The 15,433-nt window shown below is 35.2% G+C and overlaps 1 protein-coding gene across 1 annotated transcript in view; it reads left to right on the top strand.

Annotated features, from left to right (window-relative positions):
- Positions 1–15,433, top strand: part of THSD7B (thrombospondin type 1 domain containing 7B) — a 1,055,806-nt gene that overhangs the window by 338,858 nt on the left and 701,515 nt on the right. The window contains exon 3 of the mRNA XM_069574436.1: positions 7,096–7,906. Coding sequence (XP_069430537.1) covers positions 7,096–7,906 — 811 coding nt within the window. The remainder of the gene's footprint in view (positions 1–7,095; positions 7,907–15,433) is intronic.

Below are 15,433 nucleotides of genomic sequence, written 5' to 3'. Positions count from 1 at the left end.
TGCTGGTAGGCTGCAGTCCATGGGGTTGCTCAGAGTCGGACACGACTGAGTGACTTCACTTTCACTTTTCACTTTCATGCATTGGAGAAGGAAATGGCAACCCACTCCAGTGTTCTTGCCTGGAGAATCCCAGGGATGGGGGAGCCTGGTGGGCTGCCATCTATGGGGTCGCACAGAGTCAAACACAATTGAAGTGACTTAGCAGCAGCAGCAGCAGCAGCAGCAGCTTTCTTTATAGTCCAACTCTCACACCCATACATGACTACTGGAAAAACCATAGATTTGACTAGAGGGACTTTTGCTGGCAAAGTAATGTCTCTGCTTTTTAATATGCTGTCTAGGTTTGCCATAGCTTTTCTTCCAAGGAGCAAGCATCTTTCAATTTCATGGCTGTAGTCACCATCTGCAGTGATTTTGGAGCTCCCAAAAAAGTCTGTCACCGTTTCCATTGTTTCCCCATCTATTTGCCATGAAGTGATGGGACCAGAGGCCATGATCTTAGCTTTCTGAATGTTCAGTTTTAAACCAACATTTTTACTGTCCTCTTTCACTTTTATCAAGAGGATCTTTAGTTTTTCTTTTTTTTTTCCACTTTCTGCCATAAGGGTGGTGTCATCTGCATATCTTCATATTCTTTTTTTCAGATTCTTTTCCCATATAGTTTATTACATAGTATTGAATAGCATTCTATATGCTTGGCACTGGGTCCTTGTTGATTATCTTTTTTTTTTACACATTGTTGTGGGTATATGTTAATTCCAACCTCCTAATTTATCCTTTCTTCTACCTCCCTTTCCCCTTTGGTAACCATAAATTTGTTCTCTAATTCCATGGGTCTGTTTCTGTTTTGCAAATAAGTTCATTTGTATCATTTTTAGATTCTACATATAATTGATGTTTGTCTTTCTTTGTCTGACTTCACTTAGTATGATAATCTCTAGGTCCATTCATTTTGCTACAAATGGTATTATTTCATCATTTTCTATGGGTAAGTAATATTCCATTATATGTATGTACCACACTTGTTTATCCTTTCATCTGTTGATGGACATTTAGGTTTTTTTCCATGTCTTGGCTATTGTAAATAGTGCTGCAATGAACTTTGGGGTGCATATATATATTTGAAGTATGGATTTCTACATATATATGCCCAGGAATGGGATTTCTGGATCATATGGTGCCAGAGTCCAGCTCCGGCAGCCAGGGAATCAGCCTGAAGGGGTGAGCGGGTCGGTGGACGATGATGTAGCCTCTGACTCATAGTATGGAACTACATGTTTATTTCAAGCTTCAGGTTTTCTTTTATACTTTGACAAAAGCATTAGGTCAGAGGTTTCACATTTTCAGTTTTTCCCACCCAAATTTACTGTCTCCAGAAATCACTGTTGTCCTCCAAACAGAGTTCCTGCTTCAGCGATTCTCTCAGAATCTGCTTTACTATCTATTATTTACTTTCTCTTATGTGTCCTATCCTTAACTTGTGATTATATTGTAACTCATGCCACATTCCTCAGTTTATTTCTTATCTTTCTAAATCCTGTTTGCCCCTAGCATCTTAAGATCACTATCTCCTAAAAAGGCTTCTAGCTATTCTTAATTATTCCTAAACCCTAAACTCAGCAAACTTCTTTTGCCATAAACATTCCCCTCACAAACAGGTCTCAGATAACAATCCTTCCCATGGCCTTGAGCTGTGGCCTACATGCTCATCCTGGAACATTCTTTGTAAAGATCCTTGAACAAATGTCAATGCTTACTTTATAGATTATTTTCTGGGCACAGAACTGTAGAAGGCTTTGTGCTTTCTCATGCTTCTCTCAAGCACCTTAACATTCTTTCCAGCCAACTCAACTGAAGAAAGGAAAGAACAAGTCAGAATCACAAGGCCTAACTCCTTCATCCCAGGGCCATGCGTGTGAGATGAGGAGAGGGGGTTGGGGCCATGCCTCCATTTTGTCAGTGATGCCTAATGTGGCTCCCAACAATATGGTAGCTCTATTTTTAGTTTTTTAAGGAACCTCCAAACTGAAAATGGATTAAAGACCTAATTATATGACCAGATTGGAGAAGGTAATGGCAACCCACTCCAGTACTCTTGCCTGGAAAATCCTATGGACAGAGGAGCCTGGTAGGCTGCAGTCCATGGGGTCGCTGAGTCAGACATGACTGAGTGACTTCACTTTCACTTTTCACTTTCATGCATTGGAGAGGAAATGGCAGCCCATTCCAGTGTTCTTGCCTGGAGAATCCCAGGGACGGGGGAGCCTGGTGGGCTGCCGTCTATGGGGTTACACAGAGTCGAACACTACTGATGTGACTTAGCAGCAGCAGCAGCAGCATATGACCATGCTATAAAATTCTGGAAAACATAGTCAGAATACTCTTTGACATAAATCAAAGCAATATCTTGTAGGGTCTATCTCCTAGGGTAATGAAAACTTTGTTTTATTTGTGTTACTTGAAGCTTATTTTCAATTAAGAAATATAAAATGATTATTGTTTGTACATAGATTTCTTATTTGTTTAGATTATTTAACTCAGAGGTATATTCTGAATATAACCATATGTTTTATATATATGTCAAATTTAAAAGTGATATTCTTTTTCTTCATGCAACTGCTCAAAATTTTAATCAGCTCTTCTATTTCTGCACTTGGACAAGGGATTTAAGATTTGTCATACTGCAGGTCACATTTTACTTCAATATACATGTTTTTTGAAAAGGCAAAATCCCTCAGGGCTGTGTGATTTTCACTATTGTGTGTGTTTTAAGTTCATAGCCAAACACAACTGAATAAATCATGGGACACATTTTCCTCTCCATGTCTGAAAAATGCAAATTGTTATAGGCCAATTGCTCAGAGGTCTTGTCATATCACAGATGTCTTGTTTACAATTTGTTTTTAATTTTTCCCAGCATAGCCAATTCAAGTTACATTTACTTGTTATTCAGATTCTTTTCAGTTGTCTGCAAAGTTCGCTTTAACATGTGGAAAAACTATTCTTCCTAGACCATGCCTTCCTAAATGCAGTGACTAAAGTTTATAAACATGCATGTGTCTTAGTATGCAAAAACTGCTGTCCTAAATTCCCAGGGTCAAGAGGGGGAAATGCTGTGCTGCCACAACCTTGAGGACTTGTTCTACTCACATCCAAAGGAATATTAACAAATTGGAGAGATTGTGGCTAAGTGAAGAAATGCATTTGCCTTGTGATTTTAGGATCACACATACCAGTGCATACCATAGAAAAGGGTCTTTTCAAATGTAGGGCAGGAGCCCAAGCTTGGGGTCACACAGATCTGTAGTTTCATTCTAGTCTATCACACACTAGTTGTGTAACTTGGGTGTGCATTGTAACTTCTGTGAGTTCCATTTCCCTCAACTGATAAAATGAGCAAAGTAGCCCCACTTTATGGGAGTGTTATAAGGAACAGAAGGAAGGAAGACAGTTATCAAGTCACCAGTGATGTAAGATAAACCAACTGGCTCGCTGTTTAAAAAAAAAAAAGCCTTCATTTGCCTTGATTTGTAGTGTGATGTAAATACTCCCACCATGGCTGATTTTAAATCATAAATGATTTAATGACCACCTGGTAAAATTCCTGAATATTTAACAAGAAAACAAATACAGTGCAATACCACTAGCCTTTAACAAATGGTAGTAATTATTTCTTTTTACTTATTTGTTTTTAATTGGAGGATAATTGTTAATAGTTATATTTTGTCTTCATTGATCTAAAAAAATGGCTGTTTGGCAAAATTCTATGTAGATGGAGAAATGAAAGCTAAGGGAAGAATATTAATTTATATAGTTTAAAATATTAATGATTTCAAATAATAGAAAAACTACCTTAACAGTTTTGAAAATGGGCAAAAACTTAGAAGAAAACAGAATGTTAATAAGAAAATGTGTTAATCAAATATTCTAAAATTAAGACTAAGGATCACTTTGTAAGAAGTTCTAGATTGATTAAATTTACTGTTAGCTTTTTAAGATTGGTTAGAAGAGGCGCCACTAGTTTGGTCTTACATTCTTTAATATACAGGATTAAATACTAAGTATAAAGTTGCGTATACTTCATACCTAAACAAATAGAAACTGACAGCCTATATTTGAAAACCCAGTGTTTTTGCAAAAAAAGCTTTGTTTTCTTTTTAACTAATAACTGTTTTAGATCATTAAAAACAGATTTTATATTTTTAATTGAAGTATAGTTGATTTACAATGTTGTGTTAATTTTGGGTGTTCAGCAAAATGATTTAGTTATATACATGTTATATACATTATATATAGTTATTATATATACTTATATATTATATATATGGACTTCCCAGGTGGTGCCAGGGTAAAGAATCTGGCTGCCAATGCAGGAGACACAAGAGACCTGGGTTTGATCCCTGGGTAAGGAAGATCCCTTGGAGTAGGGAATGGCAATCCACTCCAATATTCTTGCTGGGAAATCCCATGAATAGAGGAGCCTGGTGGGCTACAGTGCATAGGGTCACAAAGAGTCAGACATGACTGAGTGACTGAGCACATAATGCAGTATGTGTATATATAAACTGAATATATTGTCAGTTATATATATATAAACTGTCACATAGTCAGTTATATATATAAAAAGTTTTATATATGTTCTTTATATATATATACACACACTATATATACATATATATATTTATATATATATATGCTTTTTCAGATTATTTTCCCTTGTTTGTTATTATAAAATATTGAGTACAGTGCCCTGTGCTATACAATAGGTCCTTATTCGTTGTCTACTTTATATATACTAGTATGTATATGTTGGGCTTTCCTGGTGGCTCAGGCAGTAAAGAATTTGCCTGTATATGTTAATCCCAAACTCCTGGATAGATCAAAAATTAAAATATAATTTTAAGTGATTAAAATTAGTAAATAATTTTAAGCAATTAAAATCTAAAGATTTAAAAAGTTTCCTACGATCATATATTTTTTGAAATAGTAACCATGGATTTGGGTTTTGTATTCTGTGTTTTTAATAATAGTAAATGTTCACATGCATGGTCTGGGATGCTGGGCAGGGAGTGGCATATTGAACCTGAATCTGTTCTAGAACATCTAGACAGCTGGAGCCTACAAATGACCATCATGTCACAGTGAGCATCTCAGTGTACAGAATACTAAACTGTGGGTGATTCAGGAGGAAATTATCAGAATTAAAGATGATTGATTAGTCAACCTGTGCTAAATGCTGCACTTCCCATGCACACTGACTGTGCCTGAGGAGACAGTCCTGGGACAGCTCACCCAGGAAAGAGTGTGGGAAACCAAAGGGCTTTTTGGTGACTGTAGGCTGACTTCATTCAGTAAAACTCTGTTTCAACAAGAAATGGGGCACCACATGCGAGTGTGGGGGCACCAAAAGAAGATGAGAGTACATATTATTCTCTTTCACAAAGTGACAGACATCATCAGCACTGGAATTATCAACATGGTATTGCCTAGAATAGTAGGTCTGCACAACCAGGGCTCGGGGAAAGAACTGGTGGACTGGGTACATTACAACCTCAAAAGTATTGCCCTGCCACAGTGAGAGATCCTCAGTGAAGCAAATGCAAATACTGTTTCTCTGGGGAGGCACATGTCTCTTCCTAAATGCATATTACTATACACATTTACTGCTTCTAGAAATGTACTGGATATGCTTGAAAATACATTCCCAGGGACTAATTAAGTGACATGTTGGAGTCTGATCAGATCTGAGGAAAGAGAGAAAGACTTCACTTTCTTTCTCTTGCTTGTGGAAATTAGATGACTTCTCAGGGTGTGAGTTGCCTCTATGGTGGTTCCAAACCTAGTAAAGGGGCAAACATAACAGTGATAAACTTCTTTTTTCAGGCTCTTATTAAATATTTAGGTAAAGAGAAAAGGAGGAAACTATTTTTTTTTTCCCATTGACACAAAATGTGATTACTTGCTGTCTTTGTGGAAAGATCAATGATCAGCCTAATGGATGAGGCCAGCTAGTGTGTTTATATTTAGGATGCAAAAAGAAAAGTGAGAAACGTCAATGGGTAGCTGTTTTGTCTGTCCATTTCTTGAAACTTTCTCATAAAACTAATTCACTAATTAAAAGATTTGGCATATTACAAGCTAATGTTGGAAGTTATTGTTGTTTAGTTGCTAGATCATGTCTGATTCTGTGACCTCATAGACTGTAGTCTGCCAGACTTCCCTGTTCTTGGAATTTTCCAGGCCAGAATACTGGAGTATGTTGCCATGCTTCCTCTTCCAGAGGATCTTCTTGACCCAGGGATCAAACCTACACCTCCTGCACTGGAGGATTCTTTACTACTGAGCCACCAGGGATGCCCTTGGAAGCTTTACCCAGACAGTATATTTCAGGGATTGTAGGGGCAGAATTTCCACAGATAGTTCAGCGCTGCTGCTTTTATTAACTTCACTTTTACCCCTGTATCAGATTTTTTTTTTCATTCTGTAAGTAAAAGCCAAAACTGAGGACAGTATTTAGAAAGTGAATATATATTTAGGATGCTTTTGCAAGTTATTTTTTTTTTAATGTCTTTTTCTTCTGAGCTTATACTTAGGTTGTGAACTGAAGAATTGGAAACATGAAAAACCCTAGTTTATTAAAATCCTGGATTTGGGGCTTTTCTTTTAGATGAAACTCTGCCTAACTTGAAAGTATTAATATTGAGTTAGATAAATAGGCTTTGAAACATAATAATTATAATGATACCAATCATTTATTACATGTGTATTTTTACTTGGAATCACATTTTATTACTGATCCTCAGAAAAACTCTACAAGTCAGCACTTTAATTATCTGTTCTGTAGGTGGGAAACTAAGACTTGGAAAGTTGAGGTAATTCATCCAAGTTGAGATTGCTACTAAGAGATGAATTGGAGATTTCAAGAAGGGCCAACTGATGTAGAATCCACTTTCTTAACCACTAAGTTATGTTTTTGTTCCATATTTCACAATTTCACACTGCTTGTGTCTCAAGGTATACAGATTGACCTGTTTTTGTGTGGATGGTGGCCTGGGATCTTGGAGTAATCGACCCCTTTGTCTTTTCTGCCTGCAGGCCCCTGGGGAAGGTGTACAGGAAATTGTGGGCCAGGCGGAAGCCAGAGTCGTGCCCTGTGGTGTTTCCACTCTGAGGGGTGGACGAGCCACCTGTCTAACTGTGATGAGCACAACAGGCCTCCGAAGGAAAGAACCTGCTTCCGAGTCTGTGACTGGCACAGAGACCTCTTCCAGTGGGAGGTTTCCGACTGGCACCACTGTGTACTTGCTCCTCCTGACCTGGGCCCAGCCACGCCTCGGGCAGCAGCGTGTGTGACCGCCCAGCACGGGTTGCAGCATCGGACGGTGCACTGTGTTCAGAAGCTGAACAGAACCATGGTTGTGAATGAGATATGTGAACACTTTGCCCCTCAGCCCCCCACGGAACAAGCGTGCCTCATCCCTTGCCCACGGGATTGTGTGGTGTCTGAGTTCTCGCCGTGGTCTACGTGTAGCAATGGGTGTGGGAAGCAGTTACAGCACAGAACTCGCTCAGCTATTGCCCTCCCTCTCTATGGAGGGTCACAGTGTCCTAACTTGACTGAGTCAAGAGCCTGTGATGCCCCCATTTCTTGTCCTCTTGGGGCAGAGGAATATACGTTTAGCCTTAAAGTTGGACCGTGGAGTAAATGTAGACTGCCTCATCTCAAAGAACTTAACCTAAGTGGAAGAACCGTTCTGGATTTTAGCTCTGAGTCGAAGGAGTTGGTCCCTTTTAGACATCACAGTTACAAGGCGCATCACCATTCCAAGTCCTGGGACATAGAGATAGGTTTTCAAACCCGCCAGGTTTGGTGTACAAGGAGTGATGGAAGAAATGCTGTGTTAAGGTAGGAAGTCTTTGGTGTTTATATCGTGATTCACCTAAATATTTTACAGTGTAATTTTATAAAAAATTTCTTCATGGTTTTCTGCAATGGGAAAATTGTAATCAGGTTTGGGATTTGAGTTTTTAAGTTACTCTAGAAAAGCTTTCAGTGTCAAGTATAAAAAATTTTGAATCTAGACCAGAAGTACACTGAACTCCAGAGTAATTAATAGTGCAACTGTGTAGGACAAGTCATCCATTTTCACATTTTATCAACATATCAGTTGCTAAAAACATAGATCTTGTACCATCAAGAGATGAATGGATAAAGAAGGTGAGACAGTAGAGTACAGCTCAGCCATAAAAAAGAATGAAATTCTGGCATTTGTAGCAACATGGATGGTCTCAGAGGGCAATATGCTAAGTGAGATAAGTCAAAGAAAGACAAATACGGTATGATATCAATTATATGTGGAACCTTAAAAAATACAACAAACTAGGGAATAAAACAAAAAAGAAGCAGACTCATATTTGGAAGACAAACTAGTGAGGTTACCAGTAGGGAAAGGGAGAAGGCTAGGGTAATATAGTATTAGGGGGAAAAAGGGTTATTATGGGATTACATGAAATCATATGTGTAAAATTTTTAAAATTGTAAAGCACTATTGAATTTAAAGACTCTTTCTTTCTGTAAATTTTTTTTGTTATTACAGTAATAAAAATACTAAGTGATTTATTATGACAAAATTTAAATAATTCTCAAATTTAGGATATAAGCTATATAAATGTTTTTCATTTAAACTGATTTTTGTTTGTTTACTTTATTTTGAGGATTAAGCAGATTCTCTTATTTCTGGGTTGTAGATATTTAATAGTAATAATAATACCAATAAGTTAATCCAAGAATGTTTTCTTTGGCATTGATTTGATAGAAATATTATCTTGCACAGCAATAATTAGACAGATTTTAGAGAGAATGGACTAAAACTTTTAAAAGCAATAGTTTAGGCTGCAAAATTATTTGTAATTGTTTTACTTTACACTGTGTTATAATGTCATGACATAAACCATAAAAGTATATTACAAGTAGTATCTGTTTACTTCTCCCTCAGAAGTTCTTAAGTGTAATCACTGGTATATTGCTAAATTTCTTCCAAATTAAGATGGCTTTCAATAGCTGGAATTATCAAACAATGAAACACTCATGGGAGGAATTAATCATTATCATCAGTTGCTGTTTTCTTAGGATCCACAGCTGGCTCAAGGGACTATCTCTGCTATTTCAGAACAAAGTAATGCGATGATTGTTTTTTTTTATTTTTTCCCCCATTCTCCTTTACAAATGAGAATATTTTGTCTTTGATGCTTCATTCTGATTTATGCCATATAACTTGGCAAGTCCATTGAAGAGTGATTTTCTGCCTTTTATTGCCTGCCTCTGTGAAACAGAAGATTACGCACGCAGATGATTGGGGTGATTATTGTCTCAGTATGTATGGGGGATCTGTACAAACATCTGTACAAACGGCTGTTAATATTCTCTATTGGAATATTACATAGAATGTTTTCAGCCTATAGTTGGCTTTTTTTTTTAACTAAAAAATGTTGGCTTTTTTCTGTTTTTAAATTAATTTCTGTTTAAATTAATAGATTTTATTTTTTAGAGTGATTTTGGGTTTACAGAAAAATTGAACAGCAAATCTAGAGCTCCCATGTTATCTCCTCATCACTCCCTCTCCACACATATACCGTTTCATACACACACCTTGCATTAGTGTAGGTTGTTTAGTACATTTGATACAACAGATGAAGCGATACTGATATATTACTGAAACTCATAGTTTACATTAGAGTTCACTGTTTGTGCTGTACATTCTGTGAACTTGGAAAAATGTATAATGGCATGTATACAACAGTACTATATTAATACACAATAGTTTCACTACTCTAAGAATCTTCTCTACTGTCTCTACTAATTTCACCTTTCCTCTCCCTAAATCCTTGGCAACCAGTGATCATTTTACTATCACCTCCAAGTTTCAGCAGTTATATTTTGAAAGTAGTTTCTTCTAGTTTTTGATCTGTCTTTTCATTCTCTTGACAGTGTCTTTCACAGAGAAGTTATTTTTTATCTTAATGAATTCCAATTTATCAATATTTCTTCCATGGGTTGTTCTTTGGCATTATATCTGAGAAAACATTACCAAACCCAAGGTCAACTATTTCTTCTGTGTTATCTTCCAGGAGTGTTACAGTTCTGCATTTTATATTTAGGTCTATGGTCCATTTTGAGTCAGTTTTTTATGAAGTCTTGTGTTCTGTGTCTGGATTTTTCTACATATGGATATTCAGTTGTTCTAGCACCATTTGTTAAAAAGACTGACTTCTTCATTGAACTGCCATTCCTTCTTTGTTCAAGATCAGTTGACTGTATTTATGTGGATCTGTTTCTGGGCCCTATATCATTATTCCATTCTTGTATTTATCTATTCTTTGCCAATAGCACACTGTCTTAAATGCTTAATCTTTATAGTAAGTCTTCAAGTTGAATAGTGTCAGTCCTCTGAATTTATTTATATTTAATTATTGTGTTGAGTTTTGGAATTCTTGCCTTTCCATATAACCTTTAGAATCAGTTTGTCTGTATTTACAAACCAATTCGCTAGGATTTTGATTGGAAATGCTTGTAATGTATAGATCAACTTGGAGGAACTAACATCTTGATAATATTGCATTTAGTCATGTACATGGAATGTTTCTCCATGTATTTAAAACTTCTTTGATTTCTTTCATCAGTTTTGTACTTTTTCTCGTATAGATCTTATATATATATATATATAGTTAGAGTGATACTTTAGTATTTTATATATTATTGGTTCTAGTGTAAATGTATTATGTTTTTACTTTCAAATTCTAATTCTTCATTGTTTTTATATAAGAAAGCAGGTGACTTTTTATATTAACCTTATATTAACAAGGTTAATATTTTATATTAACCTTGTTATAATTTATTTGTTCCAGGAGGGTTTTTTTCTATTTTGGTTACTATTGCCATTGTTGATCCTTTGGAATTATCTATGTAGACAAGTGTGTAATTTTTAAAAAAGACAGTTTTATTTCTTTCTTTCCAATATGACACATTTTATTTCATTTTTTTGCTTATTGCATTATCTAGGACCTCCAGTATGTTATCAACTAGGAGTAGTGAGAAGGGACATTCTTACCTTACTCCTAATCTTAGTACAACATCTGATTTCTCACCATTAAGTGTGATGTTAACTACAGGTTTTTTGCTGATATTCTTTAGCAAGGTGAAAACTCTTCTTATATTCCAAGTTTGCTGAGAATTTTTAATCATACATAAGTGTTGGGTTTTGTCAAGTGCCTTTTGTGCATATACAGGTATGATTATATGATTTTTTTTACTTAGTCTGTTGATAGGATAGATTACATTGATTGATTATCATATGTCAAACCTATATTATATACCCAGAATAAATCATAATTGGCTATGATGTATTAGTATTTTTATATGTTGTTAGATATTATTTGCTAATATTATACTGAGAATTTTTGTGTATACATTCATGAGAAATATTAGAGAGTCTTCTTTTTTCATAATGTCTTTGTCTAGTTTTGGTAATAGGATAGTACTGGCCTCATACAATGAATTGAGAAATCATGTCCTCTGCTTTAATTTTGAGAAAGTGGTCAAGAATTGATAGTATTTTTTTCCTTCTGGGGTCAGAAAGATCCCATGACTGAGCAACTAACACTTTCTTTAAATTTTTGATAGAATTCAGCCCATCTGGGCCTGATGGTTTCTGCTTTGGTAGGTTATTATATTGATTAAGTTTCTTTAATATATATAGATCTATTCAGATTATAGATTTCTTCTTGTGTGAGTTTCAGCAGATTGTGTGTTTTAAGGACTTGGTCCATTCACCTAAGGTAAGGAATTTGAGCGCATGAGCTTGTTGATAGTATTGTTGTATTACCCTTCAGTAGCCCTGGGGAGTTTCAGCGGTAGTGACGACCTCTCGTTCGGTACTGTTATTAGTGCTTTGTCTTCTGTCTCTTTCACTCACTCTCTCCTCCTTCTGTTCTTCCTTTGCTCTTAGTTAACCCATCTAGAGGTTTATCAATTTTATAGACTTTTTCAAAGAAACAGCTTTTGGTTTTAGTTATGTTCACTATTGATTTTCTGTTTCTCATTATATTGATTTCAACTCTAATTTTCAGTATTTTCATTCTGCATATTTGAATTTAATTTTCTAGTATTCTAAGGTAGAAGTTTAGTTTATTGATTGTATATAATTCTTCTTTTCTAATATGTGAATTCAGTGCTGTAAATTTCCCTCTAAGTGCTGCTTTTACTGCATTCCACCAATTTTAAAAAGTTCTATTTTCATTTTGATTTAGTTCAAAATAGTGTTTAATTTCTTTTGAGATTTCTTCTTTGCTCATGTATTATTTAGAGATGTTCTATTTAATCCTCAAGTATTTGAGTGTTCCACAACCATCTTTCTGTTTTTGATTTGTAGTTTAAGTGCATTGTGTTATGAGGGCATACTTTGTATGATATCTTTTCGATTTGTTAACGTGTGTTCTATGGCCCAGAAATATGGTTTGTTTTGGTGAATGTTCTTTATAAGCTTGGGAAGAATGTGTATTCTGCTGTTGTTAGATGAAATATTCTATATAAATGTCAATTATATTCAATTGATTGGTGATGCTGTTCAGTTCAGCTGTGGTCTTTCTGATTTTCTGCTTACTGTATCTGTATGTTACTGACTCCCAGAGTCAGCAACTCTGGGAGTTGGTGATGGACAGGGAGGCCTGGCGTGATGCAATTCATGGGGTCGCAAAGAGTCAGACACGACTGAGCGACTGAACTGAACTGATGTTACTGACAGAGGGGTGTTGAGGTCTTCAACTATAATAACGGATTCATCTATCTTTCTTTACCGTTCTATTAATTTTTGTCTCATGTCTTTTGATGCTGTTGTTAGGTGCATGCATGACAAGAGTTTTTATGTCTTCTTGGAGAATTTACCCCACTAGGGTTTTGCAGTGCCTCTCTTTATTCCTGATAATTTTCCATGCTTTCAAATCTGCTTTCTCTGGAATTAATATAACTATTCCAGCTTCCTTTGATTACTGTTAATATGATATTTTTTCTCTATGACTTTACTGTTTAATCTGTCTGTATCTTTTTACTTAAAGTTAGTTTCTTATAGACAACATATAGTTGCATTGTATTTATTTATCCACTCTGAGAATTGCTATATTTATATCATTGATATTTAAAATGATTATTGTTATAATTGGATTAATAGCTCTACATTTATTGTTGTTTTCTGTTCACTGCTGCTGTTGTTCTTTGTTCTGCTTTTTATTTTTTGTTTTCCCATTCTCTATTTTTATTTAATATTTTATAGTATGCCATTTGTCTCTTTTAGTATCAATTTATATTTTTTGAAATCATTTTCAGTGGTCACCCTATGGTTTATCATGGAAATTTATAACTACTCCAACTCACTTTCAAATAGCAGTATAACAGATCACATAGTGAAATGCATTATAGAGTATTCCCCATCCATTTTCCCCATCCCTTCAGATACTGTTGTCATTAACTTACCCATAACCTATCATCACCAAATAACATGTTATAATAATTTTGAACAAATTATTTTTCTCAATTAAGAAGAAATAAAATATTTTATTTTACCTTCATTTATTCCAGTAGTTCTTTATGTAGATCCAAGTTTCTGAGTATCAACAAAATCAGTAAACAAGATATAATAAGGAATAGAAGAGAGTTTTACTCAAGCCAAACTGAGGACTATAGCTTGGGAGATACAGATTCGAGAAATACTTGAATTGTATTCTACCAGACTACAAAATGGAGGAGATATGTATAAATGAAACCACAAAATTGCATAATTTATTTGTCAAGATTTGGAGTTGGAGCTGTCAAGAAGTGAGGGTGCTTGATAAGCAAGTTTGCATAGTTACCAAGGGGGAACTTGAGACTGTACGTGGCAGCTGCTAGCAGATATATATATATATTTTTAATGGTGGGTAGTGTTCTTAAGTTTGGTATATTTCAGAAAACTCAAGTTTTCAGTGATGCAGGAACGTGGCTGAAACCATGTTCATAATGGCCACCTGGCTCCAGTTTGGATGCCTGAGCCATAGTTACTTCATTTTTATTTTTAAAGTATGATCATGAGCTATATTGTTTTCATTTCTCCAAAGAGCTTCTTTTAACATTTCTTGCAAGGCAAGTCTCCTGGTGACAAATTTCCTGAATTTTTGTTTGAGAAAGTCTATTTCTCAACTTTTGAAAGATAATTTCACTAGATATCAAATTTAGGTGGTGGTGTTTTTTCTTTCAACATTTCACTCTCATTTTGCTGAAATGGTTTCTGAAAGAAATCTGATGTAATATTATCCTTGTTCCTCTCTAGGGATTATTCCACCACCCCCATTTCCATACCCAGCTTCTTTCAAGAATTTTCTCTTCTTATTTGATTTTCTGCAATTTGAATATGGAATACCCAGGTGATATTGTTTGTTTTGTTTTGTTTTTGTTTATCATATGCTATCTGTTCCCTGAGTATCCTGGTTATGTGGTTTGGTTGTTTGTCATTAATTTTGGAAAAGTATCATTGATAGTCACTTCAAATAATTTTTCTGTTCCTTTCTGTTTTTTTTTTTTTTTCTTCTAGTATCCCCATTAAATGAATGTTACACCATTTGTAATTGTCTTATAGTTCTTGGATATTCTGTCTTTTTCACTCTTCTGTTTTCTTTACATTTTAGTTTTTGGAGTTTCTATTGATGTTTTTCAAACTCAGTGATTCTTTCCTTACCTTTGTCCAGTTTATTGATGAGTCCATAAAAGGGCATTCTTCATTTCTGTTTCAGTCTTGATACCTATCAGTTCATTTTGATTCTTCCATTGAATTTACATCCCTATGATTGTAATGCCCATCTTTGGTTGCACTTTGTCAATTTTTTTTTTTTTTACTTTAGAGCCTTTAGCATATTAATCATAGTTGTCTTAAATTCCCATAGTTGTGATAATGCTAAAATTTTGCTATATCTGAGTCTGAATGGGGTGTTTCCTATGTCTTTTAAACTATATTTTGTATCTTAGTTCACATTTTGTTTCCTTTCTTTTGTGGAAAGCTGAACTTAATGTACTGAGTGTAGGGAATGGAGATAACTAGATTTTTAGTGTGAAGTTTTGTACGTACCTAGCTAGGAGTTAGGTCATGTTTGCTGATGCTATAGGTGTTAAAGTCTAAAATTTTCCTCTGGTGTCCTTGTTTATCCTCTTCCTTCTTTTCCTAGGGGAGATTCCTTAGAGAAATCTCCCTAAATCTAGGACATGCAGTTCTTTCTGTTTTAATCTCCTTTTATTATGCAAGAGACTTATTGGTGATATGTCAGATTTTGAGGAGAGGAGGAGTGTTTTCTAGTCCTGTGATTATATCTCAATCTTTTATTGAACTTGTATCCCGGCAACATGGTCTTCACA

This window comes from Ovis canadensis, chromosome 2, assembly GCF_042477335.2.
Source record: "Ovis canadensis isolate MfBH-ARS-UI-01 breed Bighorn chromosome 2, ARS-UI_OviCan_v2, whole genome shotgun sequence".
Classification (NCBI taxonomy): domain Eukaryota; kingdom Metazoa; phylum Chordata; class Mammalia; order Artiodactyla; family Bovidae; genus Ovis; species Ovis canadensis.
This window is presented reverse-complemented; position numbering and strand designations above follow the sequence as displayed.